Below are 27,761 nucleotides of genomic sequence, written 5' to 3' on the forward strand. Positions count from 1 at the left end.
ACTTGAGTGTTTATTGCCCTCTAGTTCATTCATCGCAGCGTCATCAAGTTCTGGAATACGACCCTATGTGTGGTGAATCAAATTGTTTTAAGTGTTTTTTTTTAAGTTGTAGTATCAACGGCATAAATATAATCGAACATGATATAGAATACTCCGCCGTATTACGTTTTCACAACTGGGTGTGGTCTGACGTGGCAATGTTACGTGATCCATGAAACCTTTAATGTACGCTAACCTTCTACCGTAGGTGCTGTAAGTGCCTATAAACATAAAGCCTACGTCACGTTGATGATAACAAAACATTACAGCATAAGAGCGTGTAATCCAATATAGCTACAAGAACCCTTTTAACTATATTTCGTGGCTGATCTCCGTAAGGTAACGCGATGAAGGTAATCCGACCAATTTGCATAACATCCCGCAGCAAGGGTTTGTATTACCCTACGAGCTTCTCATGTTGGTAGCTTTAAACAGGGTGTTTGTTAGACGGGCTTTTGCAAATAGCCGTGTTTTTGTAAATATTGATGATTTTTATTCTAGTAAAATCCAAGGCTTTGCAGAATCTAAGTACATAAACTGAAAGGTAAATTGACAAACTACAATAATTAAAACTTGTAAGTATAGTCCTTCAACATTGAAATAAGTAATTAATAAAATAATAAGTTGGCGGAAGAGTAAGAAGAGAAAAGAGATCGTGATTAGGATTTTATGACTTTATTATTATCATAATGGCGACTAGGCTTGACCGAGTGCCGGTTTTTTACAGGATGGAAAAAATCCATAGTCTAAGGACGGTTTGCAGATGGCAGTTATGTTTGACAGCAAAATAAAACGAAAATTGTCTTAAAAATGGTCAGCTATAAAATACTAAAAGTTTGTTAGAAGTTTTTCTAAACATCTTTACAATTTTCCGAAAAAAAATGTGAATATTGAAATATGTACTATAAATACGGGTCTCTAATTATATTTGGATAGAAACCCGTATTTATAATAATACTGTACCAAGAAACTGGGAAAGAAATGCCTTCTAAACATTTTTATAATCTTAAATCAATTTCTCATGGTTTATGTAAAATATAAAACCTTCGGCTAAGGTTATATAACCTTCATGAGCTAATATACAAAGAATTTGTTTGTCAAAAACATTGACTTACAAATAAATGGACGACGGGTCTAATACAAAAACCACGAAAAAATGTCCCATGTCAACCTATTCGAAATTTAAATTGTAATGTCATCGCAGTATCGCGCTGTCAGTCGAACAAATGAAGACTAAAGCGGAGTTTGGCGCTCTGTATACGATTTTAGCGCCTTACAAGTGCGGACACTTTTTAGCGCGGACCCGACGTCCATATAATTGTAAGTCAATGGTCAAAAACATCTTTTTCGAAGCTATGTTACCCTTTGGAAAATATATTACTTTACAGATGTACAGACACGAGAAAAGTTTATAATGTAGCAGAATAGGAACAAACTTTTGTATTAAAGGGCCGAATTTTCCATTCAATTTATACTGACTTAAAAAATTAATTAATAATTGTAGAGGGAGTTTTTTGACGTTTGGTTGACGTCACCAATTTGAGTGAAAAAACTTCCAAGTCCGTGGTTCCAAGTTTCAGTTCAACGGTTATATAAGTAGTGCCAAGTCAAATGTAACCAGCAGTACTAGGAGTACAATACAAAATGTTTAAATTTAAACTATCAGATAAGACCAGGAAGTCGTTCCCATAAGGATTCAACTCCTATAAACAATAGTACCCATGTTTCTCTGACGTAATCAAAATTCGGTCGAGGTTTTCACCATTCCAGAGAAAATCTTAACACCGCGTGGCAGAATTTAGATAAAATGGGTCAATGCACTCTAGCGGTTTTTTATGGAACTATATGACAGCAAAGTGAGTCTATTGTATAAATTTAAAATTATTTTTAAAATCTCTTTGAAAATCAAATCAAATCTATTAAAAGCATCTCATTTGCACTTTTCCTTTATATTTCTTTGTAAAATGTTTAATACTGTTTTAATGTTTGGTACTTGGTATTTGGTGTAACGGGCTGGTGTCCGCAACTCGACGTCAAGGTGCCTATTTTGCGTGTGGTGGGTGCAGGGTCCTACTCGTGCCACCCAAGCTCCTCCAGGAATCTCAGCAGCCTCCTCGGTTTGCTGAAGACAGAGCAACCTTGGCACTCCAAGGTACTTACTTTGCTCTGTAGTTGGCCGGAGCACAGTAGTAGGATGTGCGCAGCCGTTTCCTCCCCCTCCATGCATGCTCTGCATAGAGGGCTGTCTGTGATACCTACATTGAAAAGGTGTTTATTGTATGGACCATGACCTGTTAGGGCGGCAGTTAGAGTGCGAAGCTGTTGTCTGTTGAGTTTAATTAATATTCATGATAGACTGGCAGTGAGCGTTGGGAGTGCTTCCCTCGCCTGTCTACAAACCGTAACCGGTCCATATAGTATTATGTGAAGTTTTTGTACCTTTGTGTATAGTTGTTCTGGACCATTGGTAGGGGAGGGACACTATGGGTTCTGGTCCTACTGCGTCCGTCTCCGACCCTTTTCTGGCTAGTTCATCTGCTGCGTCATTGCCACGTGAGCCGCTGTGTCCTTTAATCCACTGTAGAGTTAAGTGGTTTTGTATACATACCTTCATGAGTGCTTGATGGCATTCATAAATGAGCCCTGAGTTTATGTCATAGCTGTTCAGTGCTTGAAATACTGACATACTATCAGAGAGTATTCGAATGGAGTGGTTCTTTACTCTTCTAGCTATGATTGCTTCTGCCGCCAACTTGATGCCCATGCATTTAGCCTGGAGTACTGTGTTGTGGTCACCAAGCGGTGTTGATATCCTGAGGTCTTCTGAGAATACCCCAGTACCTGTTCCTGAATTTGTTTTAGATCCATCAGTGAAGACGCGGACCTCTCTGGGGTTCAGTCCTTCATTTGGATCTTCAAACAATTGTATCTTGTATTTTTTGTCGAAGATGTATTGTTTTGGGATCCTATCCACAGCCGCCTTTAGTGGCGGTTCCTCATTGACTGTCTTATAAAGGATTTCTGTATGTGGGGTCGTCATGTGCTTCCAAAGGCCGGTTCTGTTTAGACGTACTGCTGTTGACGCCGCTTCCTGTCTGATGAACATTGGGAGGGGTCGCAAGTCCAGCATCGCTTCGAGGGCCGCAGTCGGAGTTGTCCTCATGAAGCCGGTCGTTGCTATGCAAGCGAGTCTTTGGAGTTTTTCCAGCTTGTCGGTTGCGGTCGTCAGTTTGGTTCGTGGCCACCATACTATCGCGCCGTAACTGATCATGAGTCTTATCACCGCTGTGTAGAGCCATAGTGTTATTTTGGGTGAGAGTCCCCATTGTTTACCTACCATTCTATGGCACTGCCAGAAGGTGATAGTGGCTTTTTTAATTTTGTTGTCCAGATGCTTCTTCCAATTCTACTTGTTGTCCAGTATTACTCCCAAGTACTTGACTTCGGTTGATATCTGTAGTTCTGTACTGAAGAGTTTGGGTTGTAGGTAGTTACCCAGTAGTCTTTTGTTTGTTAACATTACTAGTTCCGTCTTTATTGGGTTTACCGATAGCTCATATGCCCTGCACCATCTTTCCACAATCCGGAGTGCAGCTTGTGTAAAGTCGCAGAGTACATTGGCATAATTTCCTGTTACCAGTATAGCTATGTCATCAGCATATCCTACTGTATAGAAATGTTCTTTGTTCAGTTTAATGATGAAGTCATTTACGACCATGTTCCACAGCAGAGGCGACAGTACCCCTCCTGGAGGGCATCCCTTCGCTACTATGGCACATGGGGTCTTATTTGCTGTTGTCTTTATTGTTTTAATTTTAGCATGTTGCTAATCCAGCTGATGAGCACTTCATCCACACCGTGGCTCCTCAGTGCTGATTGTATGCTGGAGAAGTTGATTTTATCGAAGGCTCCTTCAATGTCGATAAAGGTGCCTAGGCAGATTGCTTTGTCTTTGAGAGCCACTTCTATCTTGCCCACAACGGCATGTAGGGCCGATTCAGCGGATTTGCCTTGACTGTACGCATGTTGGTTTCCGTGTAGTGGTATGTTCTTAAGCGCTCCACCCCTCAGTTCTCTGTCACATAAACTTTCTAATGTTTTCAAAAAGAACGATGTGAGGCTGATTGGTCTGAAGGACTTTGCGTCAGTGTAGTCGTTTTTACCTGGTTTCGGTATAAATATGACTTTTACCTCTCGCCAGCTGTAGGGCACATAGCTGAATGCTAGACAGGCTTGAAAGATGTTGACCAGGTGCTGGACCAGTGTGTCCCCGCCCCATTGTAGGAGTGCGGGGAATACTCCATCTTGGCCCGGAGCTTTGTACGGTTCAAAGATGTTTACTGCCCATTTTGTTTTTTCGTATGTTACTACTTGTTCAGCGTATCGTCAGTTATGGATCGATGTATTGTAGTTCATTTCTTCGCACCTTTCGTCTTGGACGAACCTACATCCTGGGAAATGTGCTTCCAGTATGGTTCTCTCCGTGTCCGCAGGGGAAGTTTATGTGTTGTCTATTTTGCGTATTGACCCTAGCTCAGTTGAATTTGAGTTGCCTAGGATTTTCCTTATTCTGTTCGCTTGTGCACAAGACGTGATGTTCCCGCAGTAGCCTCGCCATGACGCGGTGCTCCTGAATCGTATGCGCTTTTTTAGCTTGGATTTGACCGCCTTGTGGTTTTCCCAGTCCTCATCCGCGCATGTGTTCATTGCTCTATTGAAGCGTCTCCTTACCCTTCTTCGTAGCCTCTCAAGCTCAGGCCCCCACCAGTGTTGGCCTTGCCGCGAGGAAGATTCACTCGGTGAGCATGCGGAGTTATAGTTGCTCAATATGTTTGATGTCAGTTCTGTAACCTGTGTTTCTATCGGTGCTGTGTCCAGCAGTCTTCCTGGTGCTACCGATTCCCCAAGGCTCTGGTGTAGTTTATCAATGTATATTTTACGATTGGTTTTTCGGGGATTCCGTTTCGGTTCTTGTTCTTTGATGGTTGTTTCTAAGTTGAATCTTATCCATCTGTAATCCGAGAAGGATACTTCTTCGGACACGTGCCAGTCTTGGACAAGATTTACAGCTTCTTCGGACGCTAGGGTTAGGTCTATAATCGTCCTGCATCTTTTATTTATGAAGGTTGGTACTGTACCTTTATTAAGGATTTGAAGGTTAGTTAATAAGTATTCTGTTAGGTTCTTACCTCTCTCATTAGCAAGTTCCATGCCCCACAACGGATGGTGGGCATTGGAGTCAGTGGCCACGACGATGTGCTGGCCGCTCTGCTCGCAGTATTTGATTAGCCGTTCCATTTCCTGCGGTGGTGGTACATCAGTCTCCGCCATATAGACAGAGGCGAACACCACTTCAGGCAGGCCCGTGGCCGTGTCAGCTAAAAGCTTGACGGCACACAGGTCTCTGGAACAGAATTCTGTTAGTGGCTGTACATGTAAATTATTAGTGTAATATATGCAAGTTCGTGGTTCTTCTGAGATGGTAGTTGATATCAGCTTACCTCTCATTTGTGAGAGTCCATTTATTTGGCCGCGGGCGCTGATCCACGGTTCCTGGATCAGTGCCACGGCTGTGTTGTTTGCCTCCAACCATTTCCGGAGTTGAACCGTTGCGGTCTGGCTGTGGTGGAGGTTGCATTGGATGGTTTGTGATTTACTGAGTGAGGGGGTAACCGCCATCAGTGGACAGCAGCTCCTCGTCTTCGTCCTCGCTCAGTCGGATGTCTCCCATCCCCGACACGCACTCGTCCGCAGAGACGGGGGTCAGGGAGGGCTCCTTCCCTTCTCCGGTGATGCCAGAGGAGGTAGAGGGCTCCGGGGAGACATCCATCGGTGGTTTATTGATGTCCGCCTTCTCAGGTGGTTTATCCGTGTACAGGCCCCTTTTGGATCTGAACCTGAGGCAGACCGTGCCTAACTGGAAAGTGAAGCGCCGGTCATACCCCAGGACAGCCGGGACCAGTTCTTCGGGGAGGCTCACCACCAGTATATTACTTTAACCTTACATTGACTTTTCGTACCTTGACGCGCTTAAAGTAAGCTTATTATAATGTTAAAACTATGATGTTTCATTGGCAGCTTTGTGACTATTCATTTACTCAGTTCGTACTATGACGCGACTTGAACATTAAAGTAATATTGTTCTTATGTGAAATTTAGCAATCTTAAAATAGTTACACGGATGCAATGGAAAAATATTATTTTCGAATTTATTGTCTAAATATTGATTTGTAATGATTAAAAGTTAAGTTGAACTTATTTATTTACATATATCTTTTCAATATTTTGTTTATTTTTTATTTAATAGTACACAGAAAATAATTTCCCGTTAAATAAAAATACGCGATATTTATTTCGTAAAATTATGACAGCGACATCTACATATATGCTCCTTGGCGACACTAACAGTTGACACTGGACTATAATTCCGAATTCACAACGTGACAATCTAGACTCAGCTTGTTTTATTCATTTTTCTTCATGAAAATGCGGAAAAGTAATTGAAAACAACGTCATTTTAATAGATTTCATTATTACATACTTTTCTTTTTTTGGCAGTTAAAATTCTACGTTAGGATGATTTGGAACATCAAAAAAGAAAGAGATGGCATTATACAGTACAAATATATAAGATATACGAAATTCAATACTGCTGTAAGAGTATTTTTTAAACCAAAGCAGGTAACATTAAAATGGTGTTAGTAAAAATTACATGCAATTTACATGGCTTTTAAAATGTTTATTATTAAAAAGAACCACTATTTGTGGAAAAGACTTTGGTCACAATGAGTACAATGAAACAAATCGAATTATAATATTGGAGATTTAACACAATAAAACAAAATCATTGCCACTTTGTGTGCCATATTACATCGTTCTTTGAACTGATGAATTATAAATTCCTTAAATTCCATAAAATAATAATACTCAACAACTAATCTTACTCTTGATTATTAGTTTTCCATTTTCTGTTCTTATATTTTCTATTTTAGTTTATTGCCTGGTACAAGGAAAAAGATTATCTACGTGTTAAAGATTTAAATTTATTACGTGTTAGTGTAAATTCAATAATAATTATACCATCCCTATTCCTCGTAGGCACCAGGTAATGAACATATATAGTAAAAATATAGAAACATTTTATCATGATTATAAATTAAATTAAAACCAAACTATATTCATCCATTAAGCAGGCTTCAAAATTAAAAAAAATATATTAAAATTAAACCTTCTAAATAGTGTCGTAATTTTTCGTCATATTCCATGAACTGCAACCCGGTTGTACATCATTGATATTTTCGGGTGTGATAACTGGTCAATTGAAGGTTGGGTCCGGGAACTGGAACCGGCTCCTTATTGGTCTTTTTGAAAGTACTCATTTTCTATAATCATTTCAGTAGATACTTTGAATAAATTTTTGTCAGGGTTTCTAAACGTGGGCGTCAGATCATAAACTTTTCTGGAGACTATTTTTGAGTTTGGCGTGTTGCATATCTTTTGGTGACATGTCATGGAGCTTCTTGATGTAGTTAATATGGTTAAATTATTCTCGGTGGAAGATTGTTGCACATTGGATTAGATTACAATTTATTGGAACCGTCTGATGGCCGTAGTAATTTGTTATTTAAAATTTCTGTTTTAGATTGTTTTAATCTAGTAGCATAGCGTTCATCGACAGAAAATTGTTTCTTTGTTCTATTTTAGGTCACCTAGGCATTTTCTTCTTTTTTTCGACATTATTCGTGTTTTTATGTTTGTTAGTATGTGTAGAATATAATTTAAACGTGTATCTATTTTATTATGAATTAAACTGTGTGATATGCATAACTTAACATACCTACAGTCATTTAGACTATTGATAGTAACTGCCCCGATGGGAGAACGGCGAGAGATATATGTATGTATCCAGAAAATGGGTTGTTTGCAATATTGTATCTAAATCCGTTTTAGTGACTTAGTGAATAACAATCACCTAAACATATTAACATACCTACATATCACAATAACTTTGAACTTTGTAGAATTTCTCAGTCGAATAAAATCACTTTAATCATGGTAATTTGAGTAAATTTCCCTATAATTTAAATGCATCGTATTTACGAGCCCTACTAGTTCATTAATTAAAAAATACTTTCGATTTTGTTATAAAAAACCTCGGACAACACACCGGACAAGGACCCTCACTGCTGCATGCGTAGTCTCTAAAGATTGCTGTACGTCGCGGTGTCATTAAGCGAGGGAAGGATAAAATGACGGAAGGAGAAGTTCTGTGCTTGTTTATATTTGTTTTTAAATATCGTAACATTCATTGCACTGTTAAAACTCGAACCTTTCAAACGCTGTAAATCACATTGTTCGTACTTAATAACACCCAAGTAAAGTAAGTGGTACAATTTTAATATTAGGGAACGCAAAAATGCCGTAATCAGAGGCACAGAAAAATTTAATTACGTGTTCTTGATGTAACGTACGTTTCGCAAAAAAAAAAACTAGATTTTATGTGGGTTAAATCGTTTTAAAATTCCTTAACCAGAAAAGGGTTAAAAAAATTAGCTGTCCAGACTTTATTTTTTATTTTAGAGACGTGAGACACAGACCAATCGAAGCAGAAAAGAAAAACTGTACAAGAATATGCAATAAAGCATTTTTGCAGGTATTGTTAGGCATTATCGCTTTCCAGTGATGATAAAGTGTCACTACGTACGAAATAGAGATAGCTAGCCTACATTAACTTAATGTTGCCTATCTCTATTTGCTCAATATTAAGTATAATTTCAATGAAAATTTTGACAAGTTATTATAACTAAGATAATAGAAAAGAAAATAAAAAAGATAACACCTAAGATGTAAATTAGATTTTTACATACTTCAAAAATATAGTTGGCAAATATTTCCTAAGGAAAAATAATAATGTTATGTAATAAATTGGTATTCACTATCTCTTTTCGAACTCTTATTTCTTATTGTGTTGTGTAATGTTTTTGAGATGGATTTTTAACGACTATGATTTTCTCTTTATTGTGTTATGTTATGTTGTCTGTCTCTTCCTGTATTGAAAGTTTAAATTTAATAATACAATTAATACATTTAATAATAATAATTCTTGATTTCGGATCATAAAATATTCATAGTGTTTCGTAAAACACTAGTAGCAAAACAGTACAGACAGAATTTTACATAATTGCAATGCAATGGGTTTCGCCCTTGATTTGCTCTACCCAATATTTTTAGATACGGCAATTATATTCTAGCGATAGCATTTAGAATGCTGTTAGCGCTTTGCCTTACACGATTCAAATACGAGACAATTGTTTTTCGCATAATGGTTTGGAAGCTGTACGTGAGAGGTACATAAACATACCCGATGCACTACAATAAGGCTTTGACAATTCCATCAGGATTCAAATGTATTGTTATATTGCACGCGCAGGGCGTTAAGGGTCGATTTCGTATAGATAACCCAAAAGGCTGCTCGAATCGAAAATTGAGGGCGTTTCAATAAAATAGCGGTGGCGGATTACAATATAATCCTTATTTTTTATTGTTCAATAGTTTTAAAACTTCAAGCCTTACAGAAGTTCTTAGAATCACGCGGAACGAATATTTACGATGAACTGCAGGTCACGATTATATTTAAGCTAGATCAGGTCACGCGGCATAGAGCATGCAAAATCACTTCGTTTACACGAATTTATGATCCTGAGCGCTGAACGCATTTCTATGTAAATGTAGGTAAAAGTAAGTAGCTACATACTTCGGTTTACACAAGTTACCCAGTGTGTTGTAGTATATACCTTGGTCTTCTTCTCATCGTATCGATGGCATACACTATTGCGACCCAGAAGTTCACAGCATCTTGTAGCTGCCAGCTGAAGTATTGGACATGTTTGCCATCGTGATGAAAAGATTTATGATATATTCTATTCGCCGATTGTTGCCAAGGGTGCGTCTGATGCAAAGAGAACATGAGGAGTCTCCTTCCGTACCCCCATATAGTATATTCCTTGATATATTTGAATATAGATATATGTATATACATTGTCTCGGAACTTATCAAACTCATGAATTCGTGTACTTCTACTTATCATTTAATCTCTCTCTCGTGACAATTAATTTTGATTAATGTTTATGTTGAAAAACATCTGTGTAAGTCTGTTTAATGTTTAACGGATAAACAGCTATAATTATGCCTTTTGTCTACCAATTACATGTTCCTTCGACTATATAACCTTTCAACCTAATAGTTTTGACTACGCCAACTGATCTCAAAACTCTCATGTTAGTAACTTTGTAACTTGTACACGCTACAAGCAATCATAGCTTACCTCATAATATACAACCACAACTGTTTAACAACTAATTTGAATAAGATTAGACACTTAGACATAGACACTAAAAATTCCTGTGAAACTTGAAAATTGTTTGAACATGTATAGAGTGGAGTAAGTCGGGCTTATAGAACTTGTTCCATTCCTAGGTCTCTGGTAAGGGATGAAGTTGGGAATATATGTGAAATTTAGTTGGTTACGCAATCTAGAACTAATTCTTCTAAGACAAATATTTGACGTTAATCTTTTACTGATATCACAATTTTGTAATCGTGAAATCATTGTTTAGGCGGTTTCCGTGTGATTTATATAATACGCAAAGAAGCGCTTTGGATTGAAATGGATATACATCATTGTAGGGAAGTAACTGTCTTAATAGGCGTCGGCTGGCAGCCCCACTGCAAAAAACTCGGCCGGCTCGATCGAGAGCAAAGTGAAAGCTTCTGTCGTGGATGGAGCGGAGTAAAGAAGATAAAGATCGTTTGGAGTCCCTTGGCCTACGGAGAGTTATTGGCTCTCTCTGTGTTCTACCTATTCTATCTTTATAATGGGGAGTGCTCAAAGGAACTTTTCGAACTGGTGCCACCGTCTCGTTTCCACCATCGCACCTCCCGCTAAAGAGTAGAGTCCATCCCCACATCACAGATGTCTGGCATTGTAAGACCACGCGGGTGTTACGTTCGTTCCTTCCTCGAACCTGTAAGGTTTGGAATGCTCTTCCTCCTGAAGTATTTCCTTAGCGCTATCATATGGGGTTCTTCAAAAAGCGTGTCAACAGGGTTCTCAAAGACTGGAAACGCATAGGCAGCTCATCTGATGTTGCAGATGTCCATGGGCGACGATGATCACCTCCCAACAAGTGGATCGTCTGTTCGTTTGCCTACTACTTTACATAAAAAATGACAGTGCAACAGAGCGTGAAGCTACAACTCGTGAAGGCTTTGTATACCAGAGGGATAATGTTGCAGCTTATTACGAAACACTTAAAAACTTTTACCCCGTAACTAAAAAAACGATGTGTCGCGACGGATGTCCAAATCTAATTTATCCTCACGTAGAGATTTTTTGGTTGAGGACTTGCAGTTTCCTATTGCATGTGCGTCAAATGTTAATTGTATTTAAAAAAATAATAATTAAGAAACGTGACCCATATAATATATACCTTAAGGACTAACATACAAAATTAAAATACAACAATATAACAAAACATTATTCATTTATTTACACGTATGGACTGCAACGCGTGACGCAATTTGGGTGTCCGGTAATCGGTCTCGGAACCGCCAATACATGATAGCTTTCGGTCAAAACTCCTCCTGGAGCACTACATGGGGAGTTTTGGGTTGAGGCCTTGCAGTTTCCTATAGTATTGGACAGCTCGACGAATTAGTCTTCATATGTTGCCGGCTATATCTCCAGATGTAACAGCACACAAAGACAAAAATATTAATATGTATATAAGTATAAATATAAATATAAGTATGTATTAAAGGGTTTACATTGGGTAAAAAATTAACTTTGTACAATTTCAAAATAATAAACCTTTCACGAAAGTGGAGATCGTAGCAAATATTATTCTCGGCCTGACCCATTTACCATTTTCGCAGCAGAAGGCGTGCGACATAAAATATAAATGTTGTTATTGCAAAGTCCTTTTATAGGAGTTCTGAAACCTTGCGACAGAGAGCAACCGTTTCGTGTAATAGTCTGGACTCACATTGCACATTGGATATTATGTACATTATTTGAAATAAGATCACAAAGTAAAAATTCTTCGAAGATGTGAACTTCTAGCCAGCTCCAGACAGGCTGGCGAGCTGCGATAACAGTGACGGGAAAAACAAGTCGTGCGATTGATAGTAAACGACGCGCTTGTTCATAGCAGTTGCAGTGCCTTACAGAGTTTTAAATCGCAAAGATTTGAGGGGCACTGCAACTGCGCTTGTCACCTTGAGACATAAATTAACAAGTCTCATGTTCCTGTATTTTTACCAGCACCCCTTACTGAACACAGTAATGTTCACATTATTGCTTGGCGGTAGAAACAGGTAAGGTGGCTGTACTTATCTGGACGAACTTTTTCCCAAGGAGCTCTACTGGTACTAAAATGTCTACAATAATATCCTCAGAAATTGCACATATTATATAAATAAAAACGTAAAAGTCTCAGCTTAAGCTGTTTCTCAAACCCTACCTTTTTAATGACACTCACTACATTTTATGACACTAAACATGTTGTCATGGTGATACCGATATTTGTTACCCATTTTAGTGTAGTACGTGGGGCGCACTTTAAGTTTCCGGAATGAATGAGAAAAAAATAATATAAAAGGTCAGAAATGAATTTATTGTTTCTCAAAATATTCTCCGTTAGCGTTAATGCACTTTTTCATACGAATGAACCAATTTTGAAAACATTTTTGTCACTCCTCCATGACAATCTCTTATACATATTTTTCATATTCTTCGACAGCCTCTTCAGGTAATGAAAGTCGTTGACCGCGTAACTGGTTCTTAATTTTTTGGAAATAAATAATAGTCACAAGGTGCTAGGTAGGGACTGTACGCGGGGTGGCTCACAAGGTCTACGTTGTTCACCTTCAAAAATTCATTTGTCTGTCTGACCGTGTGAGAACTGGCATTATCGTGCTGCAAGATGATACGGCGTTAACCGTTATTTTTACGGAGTTTGTCAATAACTTCCGGCAAACAAATGGTCGTGTACTAATCACTATTCACGGTACAATGTTCTCCAAAGCAACAGTAGCCACGTGTCCAGTTTTATTAAAAAAAGAAGCAATCATTCGCTTAGAGGCACTTTGTACGCGCGCCACCTTGGTTGGTTTCGGCTCATCTCGAACGACCCATACGCTCGATTGCTGCTTTGTTTTAGGATCATAACTATAAATTCATGTTTCGTCACCTGTTACTATGTCCCACACCAAATTTGACGCCCTTTCATTGAATCTGGTAGGCATGGCGTAGCACCAAGTGACGTGAGTGAGTGGTTCATCGCCAAAAGCAGTTTGAAGCCGAGGGAAGCTCCGTTGAACTGTTAAATTACACTTGAAGTCGTAGAAAATCATACTACGAAAATTATGACGAGTTAAATCCATGGTGATGTAGACAACCAATTTCTAAAATGACGCCACAATATAAAAACAAGTGACAGTCAGATGAAACAAACTGTATTCTACAGCCAAAGAGTTCCATTTTTAAATATTGGAATTACTTTTTATATATTGTTTATGTAAGTGGCCAGTTCCGGAAACTTATAGTGCGCCTCAGGTATATTATATAATGTGTTATATTCTGAAATTAGAGTAGTAAAAATAATACAAAAAGCTGTATAGTGATCAAAACGACCTCAAACACGATACATATGTCTACATACGACCGCCTAAGAATTCCTCTGAGGAATACTCAGAACTCATACCTACAGTATTAAGAGATAATCAGTAAAGATTACTGTCATCGGATTTACACGTACGTGCAAAATTTGAAAGTGAGGAAATAACAGAGCTATTCTTTAAACAGTTACAGTAAAAAGGTTGTAAAAACGAAAAAAAAAACTAAATTTCTTGGAATGTCTTTTAAGCAATCTTAATGGTAATGTTTATTTGTACGCCTATTAATGAAAACATCGTTAGAAGCTTTATTACTATAATACGAAACTGTGATATAGGAGGGCAAAGATATCAAAGTTCTCCGGTATACATGTTATATTAGCAGGCTTCGCATTGAACCATCATTAAAATATTTTAAAAGGAAAATCGTTTCTTGACTAAACATTTTCTCGCAAAATATTCGTACCATTTTAATGAATGTGAATGTAATCTATAACATCTAAATGTGCAGATTTTTTAAATACATATTGTAGAGAAGACTCCGTACAATTACTCTGAAAATGTTCCGTTTGATCAAATTAATAATTAGGTGCCAACTGTAGGTATGCAAGGTCTTATGATAATTACCTTAACTCGAATTTATGTTTGTTTTTCTATTGTTAAGTATTACCATGTTTTGTACTTGGATACGAAACTATTTTTTTGGGATCTAGTTCTGGCTCTTTACACGTCACACGGTCACTGTTAAAACGCTTATTATACTAACCTATTTCAAGAGCTATACGTCAAGGGTGGGTGTGGTCCATATTTAGGGCGCCGCTTTTATTAATTTAAACGCTTGTTACTATACCGATTGCAAGGCATGTTATTTTAACTTAGGGAAGTGCTATAATAGTTTGGGAGTTAGGGTCCCTAATTATGGAGATTTATACGTAACTTACTTACCTAGGGGGTGAGTTTGCTTCCAAGATGGTCTGGATGGTGCAGCGATTTCCACTGTACAGGTTATATAATTGCTTGGGCACACTCACGATTACACCCTGTACACAGTAAACAAATCGACTTATGCCAAATTACTACTTCATTTGTACTGAATGATCGGAAATTTAAGTACTAAATGTACTGCTTGTTGGTAGTCCTAAATAAATAAATTCAGGAGTAGAACAATATAAACTACTTCGTACAGCAGTGATATAAATGCTCAAAAGTGGAATATGCCAGTAGAATGTCAATCGAGGCTCGAGGACGTGACGTGTAGCATGCCTGGGGATTTGGCTCGGCTCACCGCAGTGCACGGATAGCTCTGCATTGGACTCGATGACTGTCGGAGTATGTGGTGCGCATACCAACTGTGGATTCAGGGTTCTGTTTAATCCACTCTCTCCCAGCCCACTTTACGAGTCTTCATAGGCACATTAATGTGCCAATACTGTATACGTGACGGTTGTTGACGTGTAATATATTAGCGGCTTAAATTTTTTTAAAAATTTGATTAATTTTGTTGTCTAATTTTCCTTTTTTTTAAATACGTTTACTAAATATTTTGAAATGTTTCCTTATTGAATTTTTATTAACTTTTAATTTAATTGCTTCTTGTTTGTGTCTCCAGGTAAACACAAACAATTTTATTCTATTCCATTTTTTATCACATAATCTTGTTTTTGTTTACTGACTGTACTATTGCCGAGAGGGAAAACCAGGAGTGCCGTAGCACAGGATTCTACATACATACGCATACATACACACACATATCTAAGCACATACCTAATACACATACCATACCATACATATACCTAAGGACATATCTAAGCTCTATGTTCAATCATTTATTTATATTTTGTACTTGTTGGGATATCACAATGGATATTATTATTATATTATTATTATATATTATATTATTATATTATTACTATTCGGACTAGGTATACCTTTCTCCACTGTAATACCAAAACTTTTGCTTACGTGCTTTTTGATATAATTGTTGTAACAATTATTACCAAAATGTGCGAATATAAAAGCAAAATTATTTAACTTTATATTAACAACCTTTCTGTTTTCACATGACGTTCATAATTTACGAGTAAATAATAAATATTACAACAAATAATTAGGAAATAAATTTATTAAAATTCGGGACTATATTGAGGAGACTTAACAAGTTTCAAGCAGGCGATGTAATACTTCGTATGCTGTTCCTTCATATAGACAAAAACTATACATACGTTTACATTTGTAGAAGGCAACGTTTTTTGGATGTTGACCTTTACCGTAACCATGTACCTAACATAATATGGGATATATAACAATCCTATTATTGATAGTAAAATTCGCGCCACGACAATAAATTATCACAGGCTCGCGGCTACCAATAGAACCAAATAGTTCTAAAGACCCTAAATTACGGAGACCTCTTCGCTTAATGATTTATATGAATTAATATAAATTTTCTGATTTGCCGGAATGTTGGTCAAATATGTAACGTAAATCAGTTAATACTGGAAGAATCCTAAATCTTCAAGCAAGAATAAAATTGAAAAGACAATTGTTAACAACCAACAATTGGGAATTAAATATTAGTACTAACCTACATCAGATTCAAAATTGTAACATAGGGTAGTAGTAGTAAACGCGCAATAAATATTGTAAGTAGCGGGTGGTGGTACAGTTAAATGGCATCACAAATATTGACTTGGCGGTTCCCGGGAGTTTTTCCGAGTCGTCGTAGGGGCACAGCGGCGTTTGGCGCGCAGCCAGCCACAGCCGCCGCCTTGCCGTGTAGACACGCCGCGCTCTACTCGGACGAAATATAAAACCCTCTCACAGTACACATTATGAATTAACATTATGAATCCAGTTCTCACTGAATGTTCAGATCGAACAAGTGCAGTAGACCAGGAAGGTCCATCTTTTAATCTTCCTCTGCTAAGAATTTCTCATTTAAAATTGAAAGCAAGCGTGTGTAAATTTTTAATTGTCTAACATTGTATAAGCAATCAAACTGACAGCCATAAGACTTGTGAAATATTCCCGAGAACATTAATTAAAAGTCCCATTTTCATTTTCAGTGTGAAAACACACCCCTTCAAGTATAAACGGTCGCTATACATTGTGTTATTACAGACCGAGTTAATCCGCTTTTGTTATGAGTTCTGAAAGGATTTATCGGGCTTTTCTTTTCTTTCATACCTCGACTCAATAGCATGGCAAGAGCCAATCAATACCGCAATAGGTATAATAATCTGGAAAGGCGCCGGCCAATTAATTTCGGTCGCTTCAAGTCTTTTCATACTGGACGTTATTCAATTAAGGGAGGAAATTGGTTTTATTCAGGGTAAAAATATGTTACGCGATTTAATGAGGCTTAACGCGTCTAGCTCGGGTCTCGTTTTGGCATTCCGCTCGCATCATAAGTAATTGCTAACGAAAGCTAACAAGTCGGCATAAATATTGCAAGGTTTGCTTACATGCAGGTTTTATATTTGTAAAGGCGTCTTAGCGGTGCCCGAGTTAATGACGTCAATTTGAATACGACCGACTTGTCGGTTTCACGCCTCTCGCCGGTAATGTAAATTTCCCCGCTTGTGTTAACCCTGAATAGCGTAGTTTCCTGTGTTATTTGACATCTGAAATGGGGCTGTCAATCAGTAGTGATTGTATCAACCGCCTGAATAAGTAATTTATGATTAGTGATCCTCGTTTAGAGCATGGTTATATTATTTATGATGCGCTATTATAGTGAACAAATTATTGATTAATAGAGAGCATTTTTCTGTGTAAACTCATCAAAACTGTCTAGGGTTCCAGTACGTTTTTGCCAATTACCGAAAATAAGTGTTTTATTTAATTTTTTTAACACCATTGAGTTTTTGGGGTACTTTTATAATTTAATAAATTTATATAGAAATTTTTAATTAATTTTTGTAGGGTAATTTAAAAAAATACCTTGATCCTTAGAGACTTTTGACGTGTGTATCTACATGTTCATGAAATCAAACTTAGAGCAGAGTAGTCATATTGATTTCATTGGAAAAAGTATCAGTTATAAGTTAATAAATATAAAATGAAGTGTATAAATCCGATTTTCGGTTGTTTAAGCTAAAATATGATCAACGTTCTTTTTAAGTCGCGTATACTTGTTCTTTGAAACAAACAAACGTTTCGGACTCTTTACAAGTCCCATGGTCACGTCTGACTGAGATATCCATCCATCATCCAGTCAACCGTGACCATGTAAAGAGCTTGAAACGTTGGTTTGATTTAAGAAATAGTCACTACTTTAGATAAAAACATAGTTTCATTTCCGATAAGTAACACTCGCGACAACTAAGAATTCTATATTCTTTTAAGTCTTTATTGATGTCTTTGTAGATGCGCCTGTAACGTTACGTAAACGTTTCCGAACATGTCACCACTCTTCTATAAACTCGTTATGACGTTCGACATGGGTATTCTAATATAATTTACAATACGATAAAAATGTCTAGCTAAAAAGGTTAGTAGTATAAATTTATATGTATAGCTGAGTAGAACCTCTAAGACAAGGCCTCAAGATTACCCTCGAGATGTCTCTGAAAAAATCAGAAGCGACTTGCATTATTAAAAAAAAAAATTAAGTTTAAAACTGTTTATTACAAATATTAATAACGAGTTACAGTACATTCAAGGTAGAATCTTAAAATTAAACATTATTTATCCTTTTCTAGTGAGTTGCGTTAATATGTAAGGTACAACAATTATATCAAAGACCAGTTTGTGTAAGCCTCCTCTGATATTGATTTTTCATATAAAATCTTTTTAATTTGTTTTTGACTTGTATAGGATTTTTATCTGTTATTTCATTTATAAGATTTTTTGGTAAGCTATTTAATATCAGAGGGAGTTCACACATCCAAACTCTTTTACCATAATTATTGTTATATTTAGGTATATCATACATAGGTCGATGTGATAGTGTACGTAATGAATTCGGTCTAATTTTAACGACTTTATTTTTCCACAATTTTCGGTTATGATTGCTAATTTAACTTTATCAAAGACATTCATTACGTTACAGTACTGAAATAGTTGGTCATAATTATCTTTAAATTTATATCTAATTCTAGGAGGTACAATGGTCTTAAGCAATCTTATTTGAAGGCTATAAATATTCTGTAGGAATGTTTTGTACGTAGGACCATAGCTCGAAATACAATAATTAATTATAGAGTCAGCCAGTGCCAAATATAACATTCTCAATGTATTATATGGTAGTTTTTGTTTGAGTATACATGACTTGGAAAGTACCGCCCTAAGCTTATTACATACATGTTCAACATGTGGGCCCCAGTTAAATTTATGGTCAATTTTTAATCCGAGATACATATGTTCCTTTACCAATTCTAATGGTTTACAATGACAGTTTATGGGCTGATGATGCATACAATTATGATCGTGAGCTACAACTTGCGGTAAATGTCTACATTTTAAGTATGGTGACTGTATATGTAAGTTTGGTTTTTTGAAAATTAATAGATAGACCCACATCATGTGCCCATTTACACAGTTTATCAAATTCTTGCTGCATCATGTGTTGGGCGACTTTTAAATCTTTGTGCGCGGTTAACAAACAAGTGTCATCAGCAAACTGGTATACTGAGCTCTCTCGTAATACGTTGCACATATCGTTCACATAAATTAGATATTCGGTTGGGCCTAGAATTGAGCCTTGGGCCGTGCCGCATACTGTTGGTATTAAGTCACTATTTTCACCGTTTATACTAACAGTGTTACATCTTTTTTGATGATAATTTTTAAACCAACTCAACATTGGGCCCTGTATACCATTTTGCTTCATTTTTTTATACAATGTTTCATAATTTAGCGCATCAAATGCCTTATTAAAATCTATCAAAACTGCTAGTACATGGTTTTTATCATTTAGATGGCCATTTACTTCATCCGAAAATAAAGAGTTTGGTGGTGCTTTTATTTTTTTGAAATCCGAATTGCTTCTCATTAATGATCTGATTGTTTGACAAGAACTCATTAATTTCCCTCCCTATATATTTTTCTATAATCTTGTCAATACAGGATAATATTGTAATGGGCCTATAATTGTTAGTGTCAGTGAAGCTACCTTTCTTATGTATTGGTCTAATAACACCTATTTTTAATCTATCAGGATAAGTTGATGTTGTTATGCACCTATTTATCAAATGTTTTAGAACAGGTGCTATATCCAATGCAATGTATTTAATGTCCTTTGCCCTTATTTTATCTATACCAGGACTCTTATAGGAGTTAATACCTTCAATTATTTTTATCAATATATTTCCATTTATTTTCTTTACATTACACAGCCTGTCCACAAGCATGACAGTCGGCACCCGGGTGCGACGCAACTGAATGATATTATTTAAATACGACGTGATAAAACAGACAGATGGATACCGCTTTGGGGTGACAAAAATAAGCGCAGTTTTAAAGTATACTGTTTTGATAAATCCTGAGGCAAAAAATGGGGAGTTATAAATTTTTGAAGCTTTTGTCCGGGTAACGTGTCTGTGTGTTTGACTGTGCAATCGTAGCTTTAATCTAAAAGCTGTTTTATGTTCGATGAACATCGGTTCAGCTGTTTAAATATCATCTGATGAATATTTATTTAGATTCCGCTTGTCCGATCGCTTTAAAATTTGATATACTATTCCGATTGAAAATCCGATTACATTACAATAATATGGTGACCTTGATTTGTTGCTGCAAACCGGATAATCTAAAGACTACCCAACTCCTTTTATTATTTGACCTAGCGTCTGTCTGTAAGTAAGGCATCGTAGCTCTTAAACGGTAGGACTGATCGAAGGCTAATTTAAACGTGATGATTCTTAGCTATGTTTGATGAACATCTACCTGTTCAGCTGTTTAAAGATTATCAACTCTTTTTCCTGTTAGGGTTGGGATCTTAGCCACAAAACAAATATTTATTTTACCTCCACTTGTCCGATCGACTTGAAACATGGTATATTATGGAAATTTTGGTAACCTTAATCTGATGGTGCAATCAGGACAGTCTGCAACTACGCAACTTCTCAACTACTTACAGAAGAACTATTGTGTTTAGGCCCATTAAATTTGTCTCGATGTTTCAGTGTACAGATTTTTTTTTTAATATAAAATATAGGTGTGCATTTGACCTCCATCTCACCTGATGGAAAGTGACGATGAGGTCGACGATGGAGCATGCACTTTCGCCTTGAAAAGGTCCAAGTTATAATGTTCAGGGAACAAGTCTGCAGGCAGGGAATTCCACTCCATAGCCGTTCGCCATATATAAATGTGGAAGCGTAACGCTTCGTGCGAATCTTTGGAATATCTACAACATAGGGGTGGAATCCAAGCCTACGCCTAGTCCCCCGGTGATGGAAACGGGACGGTGGAATTAAATCGTGTAATTCCATCGTACACTCTCCGTGATATATTCTGTAAAATACCGATAAGCAGGCAACTTTACGGCGGTGTTCAAGGCTCTGCAGCTTCGCCTCCACTAATTCCGAGTCACCTATAAGCCTCTTGACACGGTTGGCAATTGAATCCAAAGTGGCCAGTTGATATGTAGCAGAGCCATCCCAGAGGTGGGAGCAATACTCCATGCACGATCGGACTTGTGCTTGGTACAGCTGAAGCAACTGTCCCGGTGTAAAGTAACGCCTCACCTTGGAAAGGATTCCAAGCTTCCTAGCTGGAGATAATCGGCTATCGGTATGGATATATCACGAAAAGTCGGAGTCAGCTCAAAGGGACTCCGTTTTGTGGAGAATAGACACGTCTGCGTTTTGGTAGCGTTAAATTTTACAAGATTGGCATTGCTCCAACCGGAGACTGCCTGGAGTGTCAAATCTAAACAGCTAACCATGGACTCTCGACAAGACTGGATTTCCTCTCCACTGACCCTTGCATTGGTCAAGTATCTATCTACGACTGTGCTGTCATCAGCATACGCAAAGGTACCTGGAATTATAATATCATTGATATGCAGCAGAAAGAGAGTTGCACACAGTACACACAGTTGCACACGCTGAGGAACTCTGAGGCATCTATCGCCATATGTTCGGAAGAGTAGCCTTCTAAGACCACTCGAATCGAACGTTCGCTCAAGAAATCCGAGATCCAATTGCAAAGGTCAGTGGGAAGCCCTTAAGAGGGAAGCTTACTTAAAAGGCTTGCGTGGCAGAGCCTGTCAAAGGCTTTAGAAATGTCGAAAGACACTGCAAGTGCTTCGCCTTGCTTTTCTGTAGCCTCGCTCCATATGTGACAAGCATACACAAGAAGATCCCCAGTAGATCGCCCTCGTCGGAATCCGTACTGGCGATCACTGAGGAGGTGGTTGTCTTCAAGGTACGATAGGAGACGGTTATTGAGTACACGTTCCATAGTCTTGCAGAGTATGCAAGTGACTGAGATAGGTCTATAGTTGACAGGGTCAGGTCCCTGTTTAGGCACAGGTTGCACGTTTGCAAGCTTCTATGACCTGGGAATTACACCAGTCTAAAGTGAGAGGCGGTACAGGCGTGTGAGAACAGGAGACAACCCAGGCGCATACTTATGCAGGACTATTGCTGGAATTCCATCTGGCCCGCTAGTTTTATTCACGTCTAGATTTCGCTGAGTTCTAAGTACCTCGTTTTGGCGTATGTGAACTGGCGCCACAATGCAGCCAGCCTGAGGTAAAGTAGGTGGTAGGGTCCCTGCGGCATCCAGACGCGAACTCTCTGCAAAGAGTGAGGCAAAGAGATTCTCCTTCTCGTCCGCAATATGAGCCAGCGAGCCCTCCGGTCTTAGCAAAGGTGGCAAAGATGGGCGACAAAAGTTAGATTCGACCGCTTTGTCCAGGGACCAAAAGGTTTTGATGCCTGCTGGATAACAGGCAAACTTGGCCCCTATGCGGCGCACATGGTCGAACTTGGCCCTACGTAATATGTTTTTGCACGTCTTGGCGGCCTTATTAAAAGCTTTCTTTAAATTCTGAGTACTCGGCGCTTTGCGTAGTCGAGCATCTGCCCAAGCTTGGCACGCGGACTGTTTATGTGCTTCAGCACAACTACAATAACCCTTAAACCATGGACGAGCTTGGGGTCCATTGGGTACATCAGAGTATGGTATGTAATACTCCATACCCAAACGCAAGACCTCGACTACAGCATCAGCACAGCTCGACGAGTCTCCTGAAGTAAAACACGCCTGTCAGGGATATGACGCAAAGAAATGGCGCATTTCGTCCCAATCTACTAACTTGTATCGCCACACCCATCTCATACCACTAGGGCCTTGATCGGGTGGGAAGTTTGCGGATACAGTTTTCACCAGACATTGGTCGGAAGTACCCAGTGGGGCATCCACAACCACAGAGTATCGGTCCGGATCAGTTGTCAGCAGAATGTCCAAGGAATTAGCCGTATGAGATTGAACATCTGGTATTCTAGTGGCGCCACTGACAAGCTGGGATAGGTTTAGCGTTAACGCAAGTTTACGCGTCTCTCTCCCAGCGTGATCGGTCTTCTGGTATGGGAACAACCATTCTTGATGGTGAGCATTAAAGTCCCCCAGAATGACTAGTTGCGCCGCTGGGTACCTATGCTGAATCTCATCAGGCGTCTCACTTAGATATTGGAACAGCTTGGTCGTCTCCTGATCTCCACTGTGTGATCGGTAAACACAGCAGTACACTATTTGTGTAACTCCTGTGTCCACCAGAAGCCACAAAATGGAAAAACTCTGTGCCCAAGGTTCTTGAGACGTTTGACACAGATGTCATCGCGAACGTACACACAGACTCCGGCACGATGTACGAACCTGTGCTCCAGAGTATACCCGGGGTAGCTGAGGTACGCTGCGGCAGTCGGACATCTGATCTGCGTCTCTATGAGGAACAGCAGCTGCGGTTTGTCGGTTTCAAGGTGGTAGGGGACCGAATCGAGATTTCAGTGCAGATCTCGGATATTAGTGAGGTGCACTTTTAGTGACGATGGAGACTTTTGATGGAGACTTTTTTCACTTTTTGGAGTACAATGTTTTGTATTTTAGGATTCTTCCAAATTTTAATTTAAGTTTTATTGCAGTGGACACTACGGCTCAATATGATGCGGTGCGAGCATACCTCAAAGAGTTGGACATATCGAGCGCTGTTTGGGTGGGTCTTATTCGCAGCAATCCAGACGGAGACTTCACATGGACGTAAGTCAATTACCTTAAAATACTTGTATTCCGTAAATTACAGGAGTTTACAATGTTTCCTCGAATGTTATTTTATCATAAAATTAATTGTTTATGCAGCGACTATCGCGGCCTGAGTGGCGATGGTTACTGGAGCTCACCGCCTGACACTCGCGCTGCACCGCTCTGCGTCGCAGCAGATCCTGCGGCTGATTACCGCTGGGAAGCACTTGCTTGCGGAGGACCCACAGTCGCCTCCTTCATTTGTGAACTGCCCGGTAAGTTTAGATCAAGATAAATTTCGTTGAAGATATGGACATTTTATATTACGATTGATATATTTTCTGATTTTTGTCTGCAGTGCCTCAATGGGCCCTAGGAAATGAAGGCTGCATGGTTCGAGAGTTGCCTGCTCTCACCGTGCTATATCTCCCTGAAAGCGCAGCGGTTCAACTTACAGCCGACTGCGGACTAGCTGGTGTTAAACGCGTCCAGTGTACAGGAAATATGGTAAAAAAATATACAAATTGTTCAGTACTTTATTATGCTTACAACCTAACCAAAATAATATGATTTTTATTTCCTGCAGAAACGTGAAAACCTTTTAAAGGATCTTTCGTGTGTGGAAGAAGACGAATCGACTACTCCTCGGCTATTATCGACAAGTGCATCATGGCCAGTCGTAACGGATAGTAATTTCAATATTACCGACCAAGATAGCCTTAATGACACTACCACCGAAGAGGACATTGTTACAGAACGAGAAACAGATGTAACAAAATCCAAAACCTCAACGATAACTCCGTCACCTTACGTTCCACATATAAAGCAACAAACCAAAGTAAACGAACCGAGTTATCCTTATTCTCAAAAGAATGTTAACATTGATTTACTGCATACCAATAATCAACTTAGTAACGACATTCCCAAACTTGCCAACAATGATAAATATTTATCTATTGAACAATCACAAAAATTAGAAGACGAAAAGCATATGCATTATAAAATGTTACATGAGGAGTTGGCCAGACTTGGCAACTTCGAGACAATTTTCACGCAACCGACAGACCACTTCGTTCCGCCTCTTGTAATGGCCAAAGCTAAAATCAGCGACGATATGACAGTTTTATCTTTGGCAGAAAAACATGCTCAACATATTGCTGAACAACACGTAGCAAAGCATAATTTTCTTGATGGACATAGCAGTCCTACGTTGGATGGTGTAAATAACAATACTCCCAAAATTACAATAGATGAACAAACAAAAATAGAAATAATAGATAAGCCCCTAGTGATTCCTATACAGTCTATAAAAACTAAAGAAGTAGTCAACAAAGATAAAATCAAGAACATGTTACCCAAAAAATACAATGAAAAATATGATGATCCAAAAAATAAAAATTTCAAGATAGACGGTAAGCTGTATAAACTGGAAAAAGCGTTGGAAACTGTAACTTCAAATTTCAAAGCAACAGCAGCGACTACTGCGGAAATACTAACCATTCATAAAGACACTTTGGCAGATGATCTGTCTATTGATCTGCAAGTTATTTTGAAAGAACCAACCACAGAAACCTATGACAAAGGGTCGCAATCTGATAAATCTAAATTCGAGCAAGAAGTAAACTTCACTAGTACAGAGAAACCCAACACTATATCATCAGCGCAAAAAAATATAGCTGCTGACGAAAGCCAGACGACAAACAATAGAGCTTTTGTTTTCCACAACTTTTCTAACATTAACAGGCTAAACGAGACTTATGTTACTCAGGTGCAAACTACTGAAAAAACATCAACTTCCATTACAGCCAAACCTCAAACGGAAAGTGTAACAATGAATCATGAAGTAATAAAAATCACGTTATTAAGCGACAACGTTCACACAGGACCAACCGAAACTGTATTTGAAATTACCACGAGAATGCCTGAGTTTAAAGAAACAGTAAGTGTGATTAACGTGGACGATCCAGCCATCACAGTCCCAACAATAGATCATGACAATTTAACGGATGCCAAAGATGTTGTTACTACTACTTCTAACCCCATCACCTACACATTTGAAGACAATGCAACTACTCTTCATACAAAAGAAAACATACAACCTGAAATAATTTCATCTACAATGTTAACAAAAACAGAACATTCAATCTCAACAATGACTTTACCACCAGAAGTAAAAAATAAAGCAATACAATACAGCACAGAACAGCCTAACACAACGGCTAGTCCTCAGCATTATTCTGACACCGACAAGACGTCAATGTTAAACATAACAGATGTGACTGAAGATCTTGACAATGATTCCACTGAAAGCCTTGAAGAAATAGACGACTCTAATTCTCCTTTGCTCTCGGCTGCAAATCAGCCACTGCACCGACCGAACAGATCACGGAGACCACAGACACCAAGTCGTATAATTAAAAAGTTCAACCCATTTCGTATGTTAGGTTAGGAATCTCACGTGCTTTTAATGAGTAGTTTGACTGCCACAAGGAATTCTAATAATGACTGATCAAGTTCTATAACATCTATTGAATTAGAATTCATGGATCCTCGTAGTTATTTGTATTGTGATGGCACGGTGCACTTAGCGATTCCAATTTGTTTATATATGTAATGTAATAATGCAATGCAGAAATGATAGTAGCGGTGTCTATTTTCGCACATCCTAGGTTTAAATCACATTGTAATTAGGTATTGATTTTAAATTTTGGCTTCTTCTACTTAAGGGTCGAAACACAAAACCGCGAAGCGTGTATCGCAGAAATCTACGTGCTCGCACATTCCTGCGATGTGAATCTTCTTTGTGTTTTGTACCTAAACTTGCTTATCAATAACAGTACTTCAACACTCTTTTTACGATCTATGTCGCTACCTAGCTTAAAAAATACATTCAGTACGGTTAATGATCGTCGAAGGAATGGTTACTCGAACCGTGGCAGTGAGATGCCTTGCCGCACGAAATCGCATCGCAGCAATTCGCGTCGCAGTTTTCTGCGTTGGGAATTCGTTTTATGTTTCGATCCTAATTCAGAAGTTAATATTGCATAGTAGAATAGAAAAAAATAGAATAAATATTAGTCAATTCTGATTCAAATGTAGCATAGCTATATCCCCATAATTTCACTAGATCGTTCAGAGTATGTATAACACAAACAGATCGTGTTTGCCAAAATCATTAAGCATGTGGCAGTGTTAGGAGTGTAGATAGAGGTAATTATGGCACGTCCTATTGTAGGTAACATTTATTATATCATACTCAAAAACCAAATTGGAGTGAAAAAAATTCACTTACCATATCATTGTAGGTTAAGACTATTATGTTAAATTAAACTTATTTTTGTGAGATTTAAAATTTTTGAAAGTACTGTGCACAAGTGAATTATAAATGAATGCAAAGGATGACACGTACACCTACAATGATACAATGACATCGCGCTGCTAACTTAATTATTACCTACACTCTGGCTACAGGTAATTTCTAGTATCAGATACCTACGTGCTTTCAATTAACATGTATGAGTAAAGATACAAGAGATACATACGGGAAGTTGTGTAGATATTATCCTTTGTATTAATATTTTATTTATCATTTACTGTACGTAGATCATAGTGTATTAAAGATTTTTAATAAATAAAGTGGTAAAATATATTGTTTTTTATTTAATTTTAAGGTGACTGAAATTAAACGCCACGTTAATTGTCCGGAAATGAATACAACAAAACATTAATGTATTTTCGCCGTACTTATACAAAACTGTTTTGGAATTAGAAATTTCGTTCAGCTCACATATTTAACAACACCTCTAGAACTTTTTCAAGGTTTATGGGTATTAATGCGAAAGTTGGCGAAAGTTGG

The 27,761-nt window shown here is 38.1% G+C and overlaps 1 protein-coding gene across 2 annotated transcripts in view; it reads left to right on the forward strand.

Annotated features, from left to right (window-relative positions):
• Nucleotides 1–27,508, forward strand: part of LOC113236431 — a 66,114-nt gene extending 38,606 nt beyond the window's left edge. The window contains exons 3-7 of one of the 2 annotated variants that reach the window (XR_003310962.1): nt 23,809–23,923; nt 24,023–24,180; nt 24,264–24,412; nt 24,492–27,140; nt 27,211–27,508. Coding sequence is in view for 1 of the 2 variants with exons in the window: in XM_026472490.1 (XP_026328275.1) it covers nt 23,809–23,923; nt 24,023–24,180; nt 24,264–24,412; nt 24,492–26,354 (2,285 nt within the window). In the remaining variant the exon portion in view is untranslated. Of the gene's footprint in view, nt 1–23,808; nt 23,924–24,022; nt 24,181–24,263; nt 24,413–24,491 lie in introns of both variants that reach the window. The other variant, XM_026472490.1, reaches the window with a different exon arrangement.
• Nucleotides 27,509–27,761: the final 253 nt, after the last annotated feature.

Source organism: Hyposmocoma kahamanoa, unplaced genomic scaffold, assembly GCF_003589595.1.
Source record: "Hyposmocoma kahamanoa isolate Upper Pololo Valley unplaced genomic scaffold, ASM358959v1 102, whole genome shotgun sequence".
Classification (NCBI taxonomy): Eukaryota; Metazoa; Arthropoda; class Insecta; order Lepidoptera; family Cosmopterigidae; genus Hyposmocoma; species Hyposmocoma kahamanoa.